Below are 12,032 nucleotides of genomic sequence, written 5' to 3'. Positions count from 1 at the left end.
TTCAACACAATTTTATTGACCTCTTTATACAGAATTTTACTTGCAAAAATTTTGGGGCTTGAATGCATTACATAATATTTGTATTGTATTGAGCTTTTTTATTCCTCACACTATATTTACATTAATAAATTGATTGAGAAGTTTATAGTAAAGGGATGCTTAACAGAAAACTCTTTTATATCATTTAAAAGATGACCTGACCAAAAACTTTACAGGATTCATAAAATCAGGGATCATTTTGCTATTGACTTCACAGTGATCAGTAGTTTTATAGGTAATATTATAGTTAATTTGCAGCATTTTAGTACTTGTATTATTTATTTTTGGTCAGAAATAGTAAATTAAATATTTTTTGATAGTTTATAAGTAATAACCCATAACTTTTAAAAGAAACAAAATGTTTCTAATTATTGAGTTAACTTTTGATTATACAAACTAGGAAAGGCAGGGAAATTTATGGGTTCCCCTTCTCCCCCGTGATTCTTTCTATTAAGATGTTCTTTATGTTAAACTTTCAAAGTACTTTATGAATTTAGTTACCAGTTACTACTTATCAATTGACAATTTTCTGAAATATCCAGTTTCAGCAGACTTTTAATGAAGGTGAAAGCAACCCTTATGTGCTTTCTACTTATTTGAATGTTCCTCAAGTATTTTATATTTAAAAAAAAAAAAAAAGAAGGAAAAGAAAAAAACAGTGCCTCTGTTTTTAGGAAACTACTGCTCAGTAAAGTTGTTTAAACCACTTCTGGTAGCTAATGACAATTTTATATTAAATTGTATACTAACTTTAGTGAGACTGATTTTTTTAGTTGTTTACAGTACAAATACTTGTATTTGTTTTTTAATTGCAGTATTTTCATTGTCGCAGTAATTTAGTAAAACTCTGTGGCTGCCTTGATTTTGACAGATTTTGTTAATATAAACTGATTGTTAGGCAATTAGTTATATTTATGCATAAATCAATTGCACTATAATTCATGAATTATTTATTACAATATTTTCTAATGAATTCATGTATCTGTCTTGTGTTGTAAATGTACTGTAATTCTGTTTCTACTTTGTGTTGTTATATATCTAAATCTGATTGTATGAATTTTAATTGTTTGGTTAACGTGTTTCTAGGTTGTAATTTGTAGTAAAGCACTTCAATGCTTTTGCACTTAAATTTACAACACTGTTGGTGTGTGATTGATTTACTCATTCAGTAAAAGAAAAAAAAGAAAAGCAAAGAAAAAACTGACTACACTGACTTCTTTAATTCATTCTAGAAAGCAGTTTTATTAATATTAAATATTAGAAATTGACTTTCTCCAAAACACTCTCAACAGCAAAACTTGTAATGGGCAAAACGGATAGTAACATACAAAAAATAGGCAGGATATTTTGGTTTATAAATCAAACAGGAAAAGTTTAGAAAAAAATTTAGCAATTAAAAAAAGGGAGCCATGAAAGGTACAATCTTAGAACCTTTATACAATCACTTGGGAATATATCCTAGGTCGTAGACTTATGTTTATTCAACTGTTATTTATATTAAGTTTCATATATTAGGGTTTTCTTTGAGACTTTAACATGCAAGAAATATGGAAAAGAAAAAATTTGAAGTCAGATAAGCATATTGTGGAGTTTTATGATTTGAGAACTTAGTTATCTAATATCTGAACCTATTCCAATATCTAAATATTTAATTAGGAACTTTATTAAGCTATTCTTCATATAGCATTAGGTGGAAATTACTGGCCACTGTGGTATTTTTGAAATTTTATTATTAGAAATAATAAACTGAATAAGAAATTCTTTTAAAGTATAGATTTCCTTAGAATGTCAGAAGAGAGATATAAAAATCTTGTGGTTTTCAGAATAGTTAACACTAGTCAGTTTTTATTATTTCTAACAGAAAAAAGCACTTGAGAATTTCAGGAACTGTTATGCAAGCATATTAATCTTGAAAATACAGTGTAATGTATTTATCTGAGAAGCATGTAAAATCTCTCTTTAACTGTGTAGTCACAGATATGTTTAATAGGCCATAACAGAACTCTAAAGAAACTGTTGAAGTGTGTTTATCTCAACTTTTTGGGGTGGGTTTTTTGTTTTTGTTTTTTGCTTATGTGAAAATTATAATTTTTAATTTGCTGGGAAAGAGCATAATTTTATTTATATCTTTATATTTGATAGTTAACATTTCCTCCTGCCTTTGTTCCCTACATATGTTCTTTTAATTACCTGATATTGAATCTTAGGAGTTAGTTCCATCATTTTGCACTCCCAACCATGATTAAAGTTTATCAAAATTTTATTTTCAGAAAGGTAAAGTTACTGAGGTCAGGTCTTATCTTCATCTGTCTAGAGGTGGCAGTGGATTTAAGAAGTTTGATTTAATTTCATCTCTTCTCACTTTGATAACTACTTGATGCCAAATCGTATGCTAGTTTTAGTGAAATATTGGTTGAATCTAGTAAAGTTATTTTTTTTCCTTAGAAAAAAAATTGATCTAATGTTCAAAATTTGCTTTGGTGTTTTTCCTATTCAAATAACAACTTTTATAAAATGTAGATAAAATATTGCATACTTGTCTGTGAAACAAATTAAGCCATTTTTAGGGAACAAAATAAAAAATTAGTTTCACTTTTCATTTTAAAAGAAAAATTCTCTAATTTTTAATATTCATGAATATAAACTTTTATTAAATAAAATACATTCTTCTGTAGCAATTCATAATCAGCATATCCCAATTCCATCCCTAAATTTCTACAAACCAGGAGCTACTAGCAATAAACAGAAAATATAAGTCATGAGTGGGAGGTTATTTTCATGTACAGAGTTTGGTGATATGTTTAATTTAAATGGATACTTTTCTGAAACAGAATTCTTTTATATATTTTATCTTCTTACTGCTGGTAGTTGGATTAAAAATTTTTTTTTAGACTTCTACATTGGTTGCTAAGTAATAATGAGTCTTAGTTAAAGTTAGATGTATATTAGTTTCTGAAGTGGACATTTTCCATTTGAAATTAAATAATTAGGTAAGTAATGCCTTTAGTTTTAATGTAATTACTTTAGTATTTAAAATCAATTAAAAATAGATTTCATTTTTAAATAGCTTAAATTTTTTATTTTCTTAATAGGTTAAAATGCCTGCAGCTTAATCTTAGAAAAGACGTTTTGTTATTTACATGAAATCTAAATCCCTTAATTTTTCTTGTGACAAAGCTTTTACTAATAATTTTCATTACCTTGAAAAAATATATATATTTAAATAAAGATGAGATTTTCTCATACACCTTATTTTTCTTATTTGCACTAATACAGACTGATAATTATCAAAATAACATAAAATATTTACTGTACAAAAACTACTTCCTGGTGAAGCACTTTCCATTAAATATTCTTAATATATTCAAAGAACTAAATATTAGCAATCTGTAAATATAATCATATCTATAATCATCAGCTTTTATATCACAAAACTAGGGCTTTGTTTTGGCTCATATTTGTCATAGGAAATTATCATCAGTGCTTCATTATATTTTTGCCAAACAATAATGAAGATTCCATTCTTGCAGCTCTATAGGAGTTAGGAGTCCAGCAATATCAAAGTATCTTTTGTTCAAACTCTGTTAAAATTATAACTCCTTATAATACTGGTATTTTTGCTGTAATTCATTTTTTGTTTGATTTTTATTTTTAGTTCAACTGTTGATGCAAAATCAGAGGAAGCTACTAAAATGGAAAAAGGAAAATCAGCATTAAGCAAAGTTTTGGAATCTTTGTGCATACATCACCAGCAACAAGCTTTGACTATGTTGAAATTTCTAGTCCAAGAGCAGAATGCTGCTTCTCTTTGCTGTTGTAATACATCATATACTGTGTCTTCAGAATCTCAAAAGCCCCTAATTGAAGATGATATACATGGTCTATTCTGTCATTGTGAATATAGGCTGGCAGAAAGAGGGTGCTTACAAAATGAAAGACAAAGCCCTGCTTTTGTGCCTCTGCCAGTCTGTATTAAAGATTTACATTGTTTGTCTTGCCAAACTGTAACTATTGAACACATTAAGACAGTAGTGAATAGAGGAATTGCAAACAGTTATACTCCTCACAGGTGCTGTTCTGGACTGTTTCCAAACATTCACTCTACAAAATCGGCCTTTCATACTCCTTTTTCGTCAAGGGAAGTACGCAGTGATGTTTCAGTTAGTCTTGAAGATATTTGTAGATCTCGAAGTCCCTCACCCCCACCATTATCACCTGTACAGACGGAAGGATTTGAAAAATTGAAAGATGTCATCTCAGAGCTTTCAGCCTTAGAAAATAACAGACTTGAAACAAACATTAACCAACCTCCATTCCTTACACCAGCAGAAATAAGTAGTGACAAAGATGATCATGGAGGTAAAATACATAAAACCAAAATACCCAGTAACTCTGATTTGCTCTTGGAAGGCAGCAATAATTGTACTGCAAATCATGAAAAAGGTGAAACTACTGTAATTTTTCAAGATTTAATGGACCGTATTAATGAAAAATTAAAATCAATAGAAACTACAGATACGACAAACCTTTTAAAATTATCTAACAGTGATTGTAATACAGATAATGATTTAAAATTGAGAGATTTAATAACCTCCCTCTTGCATAATGCAAAGGCCAGTGATTACAGTTTTATGGAATTACTGAGTCAACATGATAAAAAGGTAGAAAATAAAATTATTCAGACAAGATTTCGAAAGCGTCAAGAAACATTATTTGCAATGCACAACTCTCCTGATTCACCCGTATTTAGAAGGCAGTCTTTACAGATAAAAAGAGAACTTGCTAGTCTTGATGAAAACTTTGTAAGAAAAAAATGCAGTGAAAAAATGTCAAGGAAATTGGTATGCAATGATGTGGTATTTTCAACAGACAAAGAAGAATTCTATCATTGCCAAGGGCCTTTACAGAATTCTAAAAGCCTTCAAGATAGCAATCATGCAGAAATATTTTCACCAGATTATGCATTACAGTCATTGCAACTACCTCTTCATAACTTAGGTACTAACTTGGCTTTTGACACATTTTCAGAAAGCTTTAAAACGACTACCCCTGAGAAAATGAACATCATAAATTCACAGGAGAAATCTGCAGCTGGAAATTTTTTTTTGCAAAATCATGAGGAGAATTCAAAATTAGAAAATACTCAAACTCCTTTGAAATGTGATGTTCCTGGACTTTTAAACAGAAGTAAACGAAATATCGTGCCTCCAGGGTGGTATTCTATATATGTAACAAATAATTATGTTCTCAAAAAATCCCCTAAGGCCAAAAAAGTTTCTGAATCTTCAAAAAAAAAAGATCAGGTGAAAAATATTCAAACTGAAAGCTCACACAGTATAGATCTAAACAAAATTGCAATGAATTCTAATCTACAAGTTGTTGTGGAGCGTTTGGAAGATACAATAAATATGGCCAAGAAGTCTTGGAATAATCAGTCGTTGGAAGGATATAAAGCATCCAAGAAATTGAAAGAAATTGACAGTAAAGATCAAAATACTGGTAGAAATATCACTCTTACTGTAAGCAGAATGACATGTAAAGAGCAGAGTTTATCAAAATCTGTGGTAGCATCCAGCAGTATCCAAAGCAATCACATGCCTCCAATAGATTTGAATAACAAAAGACTTGATAATCTGAAAAAGTCATCTATTTTAGATACAGGTAGCTTGATTTCCACTGTTGAGAATGTACCAACAAAATATGAAGCCATCAAAAGCTCTTCTTTTTCCAGCTATTCTAGTCCTGTCAAACTCATGTTTTTATCCGAGGTTAAAAGCAGGGAAGGGGTCAAATATACTTTAACTTCAGTCACTAATTCTGAATCAAATACTCATCTTCCTTCTGAAAAACATCCAAACCATCATGTGATTGAAAAAAAAACAGAAACGAATGAGGAGATCCCAAATGCTAGCTTGGAAAATTTTAGTTCTAATCTTAATGACAGCGACACCCTTCAAAAAGATCTAAAACTCAGTTGTGCAAAAGAAACTGCAGAATCCTCTGAAATGTTTACCGATGATATAAATAGTGATAAGCCATCAGAAGAACCTAAGGAAAATGCAAACAGTGCAGTGGATTCATCGTTTAAAAGAAAACCAGGTAGACCTAAAAAAATAGGCCCCCAGGTTGTGAAACAGACTAAGCGACCAATTGGAAGACCACCGAAACCAAAATCTGATCAGACAGACATCACCATTTGCCAAAACGACTCCTTTAGTACTGGAAAGAAAAGCCCAGAATCTCTCCTATCAGAAGTAAAAGAAGGTGTTTATAAAAAGAGTATTACAGTAACTGTTATTTATGGAAGGTCAAGAAGAACTAAAAGGCATGTTTCTGAAGGAAGTGTAAACATAAACAATGTTACATCTTTAAACAATAAAGTTACTGATTTTTCAACTGAACGGAATAGTCTCAGAAATATCAGAGAATATGAACTTGACTCGGGTGAAATAAGTGCTGTTTCGAGTTTGACGACAGAAAGTGAGATCTTGGGGTGTGGCTTTGAGTATGTTAGGCCTATCAAGAATAAGTCTGTGATACTTCAGCCTTCCAAGAACATTCTTCGGCCAAATCAGAAGCCTTTGGCAATAATTAGGAAGCCTGGTCGACCTGCAAAAGTGAAAATCTCTGGTATATCTGTAACTATTAATAGAATTTCACCTCAGGAAAGAGAAGTGAGTATTAGCAGCTGCTTACCTCCTTTAGAACAAGAGGTTATATTAGAAAAAAGTCTGCCTGGAGAAAAGTATGCTCCCCAATGCAATAACATGGATGCAAAGCATGCTGAAGTGGATGCATCTAAGGATGGGTCCAAAAGTATGGTTGCTGCTGTACCTTTGAGACATTCTGTTAGGGATAGAAAACCATCTCTGCATTTCCTTCATTCATTAGCATCTTCTAGCTCACTCATTTATAGAAATACTCTGCTCCATAAATCATATAAACTCCATTTGCAGAAAGGTAAAAGTCAGAAGGAAAAACATAGGCAGTCGAGGACAAAAGTAGCTCCCAAAGGTACACCAGGAGCTAGAAATGCAAGGAATGCAAAAAAGTGTTTGGAAGATAACAATTTAATACCCATTTCTGAAGTATCCTTGGACCCTATAATTTCATCAAACCCTTTGCTCAGGTGGTGGGCTGCTTCTGCTTCAAACGATTCCTTATTAGAGGAATTAAACAATAGATTTGAGCAAATTACAAATGCTTGGGTGCAAGTAAGTGGAGATGAAGCTGAAAATTGTGTTAAAAAAAGGGAACACACTGAAAGTAGTAATTTCAAAATAGCAAACCCTTTGGGAACCTGTCTTGTAGAACTTGAAGTTTCACCAGTAAAAATGCTTTTTCGGAAAAAATATGATTTGAATGAACTCTGCACCTGGTTTATGCAAACGACAGAAACACAGTCTCTTTCACTAGTTAGAAAAGCAAATGCTCGAAACCCTTTGGAAGTAATAAATACCAGAGGAATTAAATTAGGGACCAAATATACTGATTTTAATACCAGCCCCTTCAGAAAGCACTTTAAAAAATTTGCACTATCTTCTCCTTCAAAATCAGGGAAGTTACATATACTGCATAAAATGGTTAGCTCTCCACTCTTAAATGTGAAAAGTAATTTAACACTAGATAGATTCAAAAGAACTGAGTTTAAGAGGTTGCGACAAGAAAGGTGGAGAAGAGAGGGAAAGCTGCACAGCCATGGGACCGTTGATTGGATCTCTAAAAGGAGGAACCTGAGATTTTTCTGCCAGAACCAATTTTTAAATAAGACTGAGGGGGGACCAAATGCTGACATCCCACTCCAAGGAAAAAATATGGTAGATAATCAGTTTATTTTGCCACCTGAGATCAGGGATGACTTTTTACAAGAGAGGGTGGCAATGTCTGACTTTAAAACACATGCTAGTTTAGAGGATAAATTTACATCAGAAGCAAAGGAAAATGGGACAAATTGCAGCCCAAAAGATTTTGAAAAGGGCCTAAGACTAGGAAGTGTTTGTCCAAATAATTGGAGGTCAAAAACCTTAAAAGATTGTAGAATATTTTTGAGAAAGATCAACTACCTTGAACACAGAAATACTTTTAAGCTAAATACAGTCATTTACTCTCCTGAAGCTGTTGACAGTGGAAGCAACCATCAGACTCATGTGGAAGAATCAAAGCGCTTTACCTTAAGATCCCATTCTGCTAGGCAGAATTCCTTTAAAAGGCAAACTAAAGAGATAGAAAGTGCTAAGGCAGATAGTCCTGCAGCCGATAAATTTCCTGGCCAACTTGACAGTAGTAAATTAAATAAATGTGTTAATTATGACAAGCCTCCTGATAGTTCTGAAGTTCTTAGCAAATTGAACAAAAGAAAAAGACCACCATGGAAGACCACAGAAATGTCAACAAAAAGACATAAACGACAGTCTTGCAACAGTGGACAAATGGCAAACTATTATTCAAAATCCCAATTAGGTAAGTTTTTCTCTGCTTAATTTTCAAGTTTCATTGTAGGTGCCTCGAGTAAAATATATGATAATGGGTAGAAAAGAAACAACTGACTTAGTTTTCATTTATTTCCAAAATATTTGGACAACCTCATTTCTTGGCACCTAGTATGAAACTCATGAAATTAGGTGCTGCTAAATGTACCAGTGCATTTCCCCACATATACTGTGTCCAGCATTTCAAGCAAATTAAAATATATTTAATAGAGACATAGAAAGCCTCTAAACATAGCCTTTAAAATTAATATAAAAGTTATGTTATCTGCTTTTGCATTTTATCAGATACAAAATAGAGAAAACAATGTGACAGATAAATATGCCCAACTATCTAAAACTTAACTGCTACACTACAGACTAATATGTGTTTATCATCTGATAACAACTTTAAGACCAGGCCATGTGGAAAGAAGTAAAGACTGTCTCATTACTAAATTGATAAAGCTTATAACATATATAATAATTCTAGGGTATCAGTCTCACATTCACCATTAAGTCACTATGCCCATTGGTACTGCTTTGCGAACCACTTTAATACTCTGCTTACTTAAACAGTGTCAGGGAACAAGATTTTTTTTTCCAACAAATCAGCAAACTTGTTGAATAGATTTTTTCCTCTAGACACTGAACTCTAGAGTGCATGAATATAAAGATAAAGATTTCTTTCCAGAGACAATCCATAGCCTATCTAGGGAGAAAGTCATACACAGGTAATTTTAAGGTAATGCAAACTGAAGTTACTTTAGCAGCAATTATGTGCTTTCCTCAGTTATACTAACCTGACGTTGATGCCTCAGGGCGACTGTAACCCTTAGAACCTAGCAGAAATAGAATATGAACACTGTAGGTGCCAGTGTAACCAGTTCTCACTCTACTTATTGATAAATGCTAGAAAATTCAAGATATTAGGAAGGGTGGTAGTGCTAGATTCCTTTCCTGACATGAAAGAGTGCCAGGTTACATTTGGAAATTTAAGGAAATTTTATCATATGGTTGCATTGTTACATTGTATATTTTAGGGGATTTTTCTGAGGGTTGGGGAAGTATTGATGGCTTTATTTCTTCCCTTTAAAACTTTTTTAAAAGCTAAAAAAGTGCTATCAGGTCCTTATGTTAAAATATTAAAAGCAGTAATTAAGCTTGTGTTTTAATAGGTAAGATTATTATGGCCCCCTAAATTCAATTATTTATGTAACTTTAAAATACATATTTCATTATTTAATATGCAGTGATTAAAAATTTTAACTAACATTCAGTGTCTAAAATTTTAAAATTAGTCTTCATTATGAAAGAGGAATCAAATCTAAAATTATGCCCTTTGTTTCTTACCTTCAGGACAGCTAAAAACATTATAACATATAGTAAGTATGTCAGGAAAAAAGAGGGAAGTGTGATAGTGATTTTTTAAAAAAAATTTACAGTTCACCTAAAAATATACACACATATTTTTAAAAGACTATGATGAGTGAAAAATAAAATATAGCGTATCGTTTTTAATTTTTTATACCATCCTCATTTCATGCTTTTGAGTTTACCAAGGGTAGTTTGCATTAACTCGTTTGCAGCAGAACTGTACTTCGTCCTTTCAGCTTCTCAACCATTGTGTCTTCCTAAGGTATAAATGTAAAATTTGTTTTAATATGATTCTTCATCTCACTAAATATGAGATTACCCTAGAAAAATAAGATGGAAGATGGTGTAATTATTACTTTTCAAATTATTTTCAAAAGCATTTTGTGATATGGAAAAAAATAGTATCATATTAAGAGTTACTTTTCACGTTTTCCCATTTTAAAATTTACTAGCACTATTGTCCTGTTCTGCTTAAAGTTTTATTTATCTTTTACTGATAACTTTCCTTCTTTATTTTTTAACATTCTTTTTTTTAATCAAGGACATTTTTGTAAAGTTGTATTTGAAACAATATTTGTTATATTTATCTGATTTTTAAATGTTTCTTAAAGTGTTCTTTTTTTCCTCATTATTCTTGGTATTTCATGCTTCTTTTTGCCTTTTTGGAAATAACTGTAAAATTCATTAGTAGTTTTATATGTGTTTTTCTTCTTCATAGAATAATTAGTGGCTGGAGATTTGAGAGACTTTTAACAATAGGACTTTTCTATAAAAATTCCTAGTTTGATGTATGTAATGAATTGTGGAATGTTTCTATTGATGAAAAGTTTTGCTTCTACCACGAATGTCTTATTTTTGTACATTTCAAAATTAATTGTTCAGATATAGTTTAATACATAGGAGTTTTAAGATTTATACTACATTTGTACTGCTGTGTATCTGGACATGGAAAGGAGGAAGAAGAACTACAGGTCCATTCTATTCTAATTCAGCAAATATTTAATGAATTCCTACAGTATGCTCTTGGGCATGTGGAAGGTTCAGGAAGTTCCCTTTCCATCTAAGTGGGTAAAGACCTACATCATTTATTTATCCAACAAACAGAGTGTATTTTATGTTTTAAAAGGGATATTACATGTTTTAAGGGGATAGAATGGTTAAAGCCATGGTTTTTGCTTTCACAGAGCTTTTCATCTCTTGGGGGACAGTGAACAGGCAACTCCAGTGGAAAGATGAGTGCTATGATTGGGGCAAGAGGTGGATTGTAGGAGCACATGGGAGGGAAATTGGACCCAGGTATGGAGAATTAGGCAAGGATTCCTATATAGCACATCTAAGCTGAGATTGAAGGGTGCCAAAGTGGTAGAAGTTGGGAGAAGAGTATTTCAGCAGAGCAAACTGCATGTGGAGAATCGGGTGACAAAAGAGAAGGCTTGTTTGGAGCACTAAATAATTTTCTCCAAATAGCTGAGTTATAAAATAGGGATTAAGGATGGGGCAGGGGGTGGTTGGAAAAATAGCAAAAGATAAAGCTACTGAGGGAAGCAATGCCCAAATTGTGAGTTCTTTAAAAAAAATAAAGTGGTTTTGAGCCCTAAAAGTGACATGAATGCAGAAGAATAGATATATTTAAGAAAGTTTTATGAAGTAGAATCAGGACATCTTAGAGAGTGAAGGAATAAAGGATAACACCCAGGTTTTAGGCTTCAGCATCTGGGTAGATGATAGCAATATGCACTGAGGTGTAGGTGCACTCAGGGTGTTCAGTTTTAGACATCAGAGGTTTGAGGCATCCAGAGAAATAACCAAGAAAATATGTTTAGGAAGCAATTAGTTAATAGGGGTTTTTTGCTCAGGAGAGAGGGCTGAGCTAGAGATAAAGATTGATGAGAGTGGAAGAGATTGTTCTCTGAAATGAGAAGAGCCTAGGATCCCCAAATTCCAAAAATACGGAGAAAAGAAAAGATGTATATAATAGGAAACTGATGAGAGTAGTCAGGAGATGAGAGGAAGCCAGGAGAGGGTGGTGAAAAGGAAGTGTGTCACGACAGTGGAGAAAACAGCCGTGTAAACTGTTGATAATGGGTCAATTAGCCTTGAGACATTTCCATCGAATATAGCACAGGAGGTTATTTCAGTTGGTTTGGGAGA

At 32.3% G+C, this 12,032-nt stretch overlaps 1 protein-coding gene across 4 annotated transcripts in view; it reads left to right on the top strand.

Annotated features, from left to right (window-relative positions):
* Positions 1 to 12,032, top strand: part of LCORL (ligand dependent nuclear receptor corepressor like) — a 106,250-nt gene that overhangs the window by 81,409 nt on the left and 12,809 nt on the right. For 2 of the 4 annotated variants that reach the window (XM_081119141.1, XM_081119140.1), the window contains exon 7: positions 3,695 to 8,499. The exons of the other annotated variants lie outside the window; for them this stretch is intronic. In XM_081119141.1, coding sequence (XP_080975267.1) covers positions 3,695 to 8,499 — 4,805 coding nt within the window. The remainder of the gene's footprint in view (positions 1 to 3,694; positions 8,500 to 12,032) is intronic. 4 annotated transcript variants of the gene reach the window in all.

Source organism: Miniopterus schreibersii (genome assembly GCF_964146895.1).
Source record: "Miniopterus schreibersii genome assembly, chromosome: 1".
Classification (NCBI taxonomy): domain Eukaryota; kingdom Metazoa; phylum Chordata; class Mammalia; order Chiroptera; family Miniopteridae; genus Miniopterus; species Miniopterus schreibersii.
The sequence above is the reverse complement of the archived record's forward strand: the minus strand, read 5'-3'. Positions and strand labels throughout refer to the sequence as shown.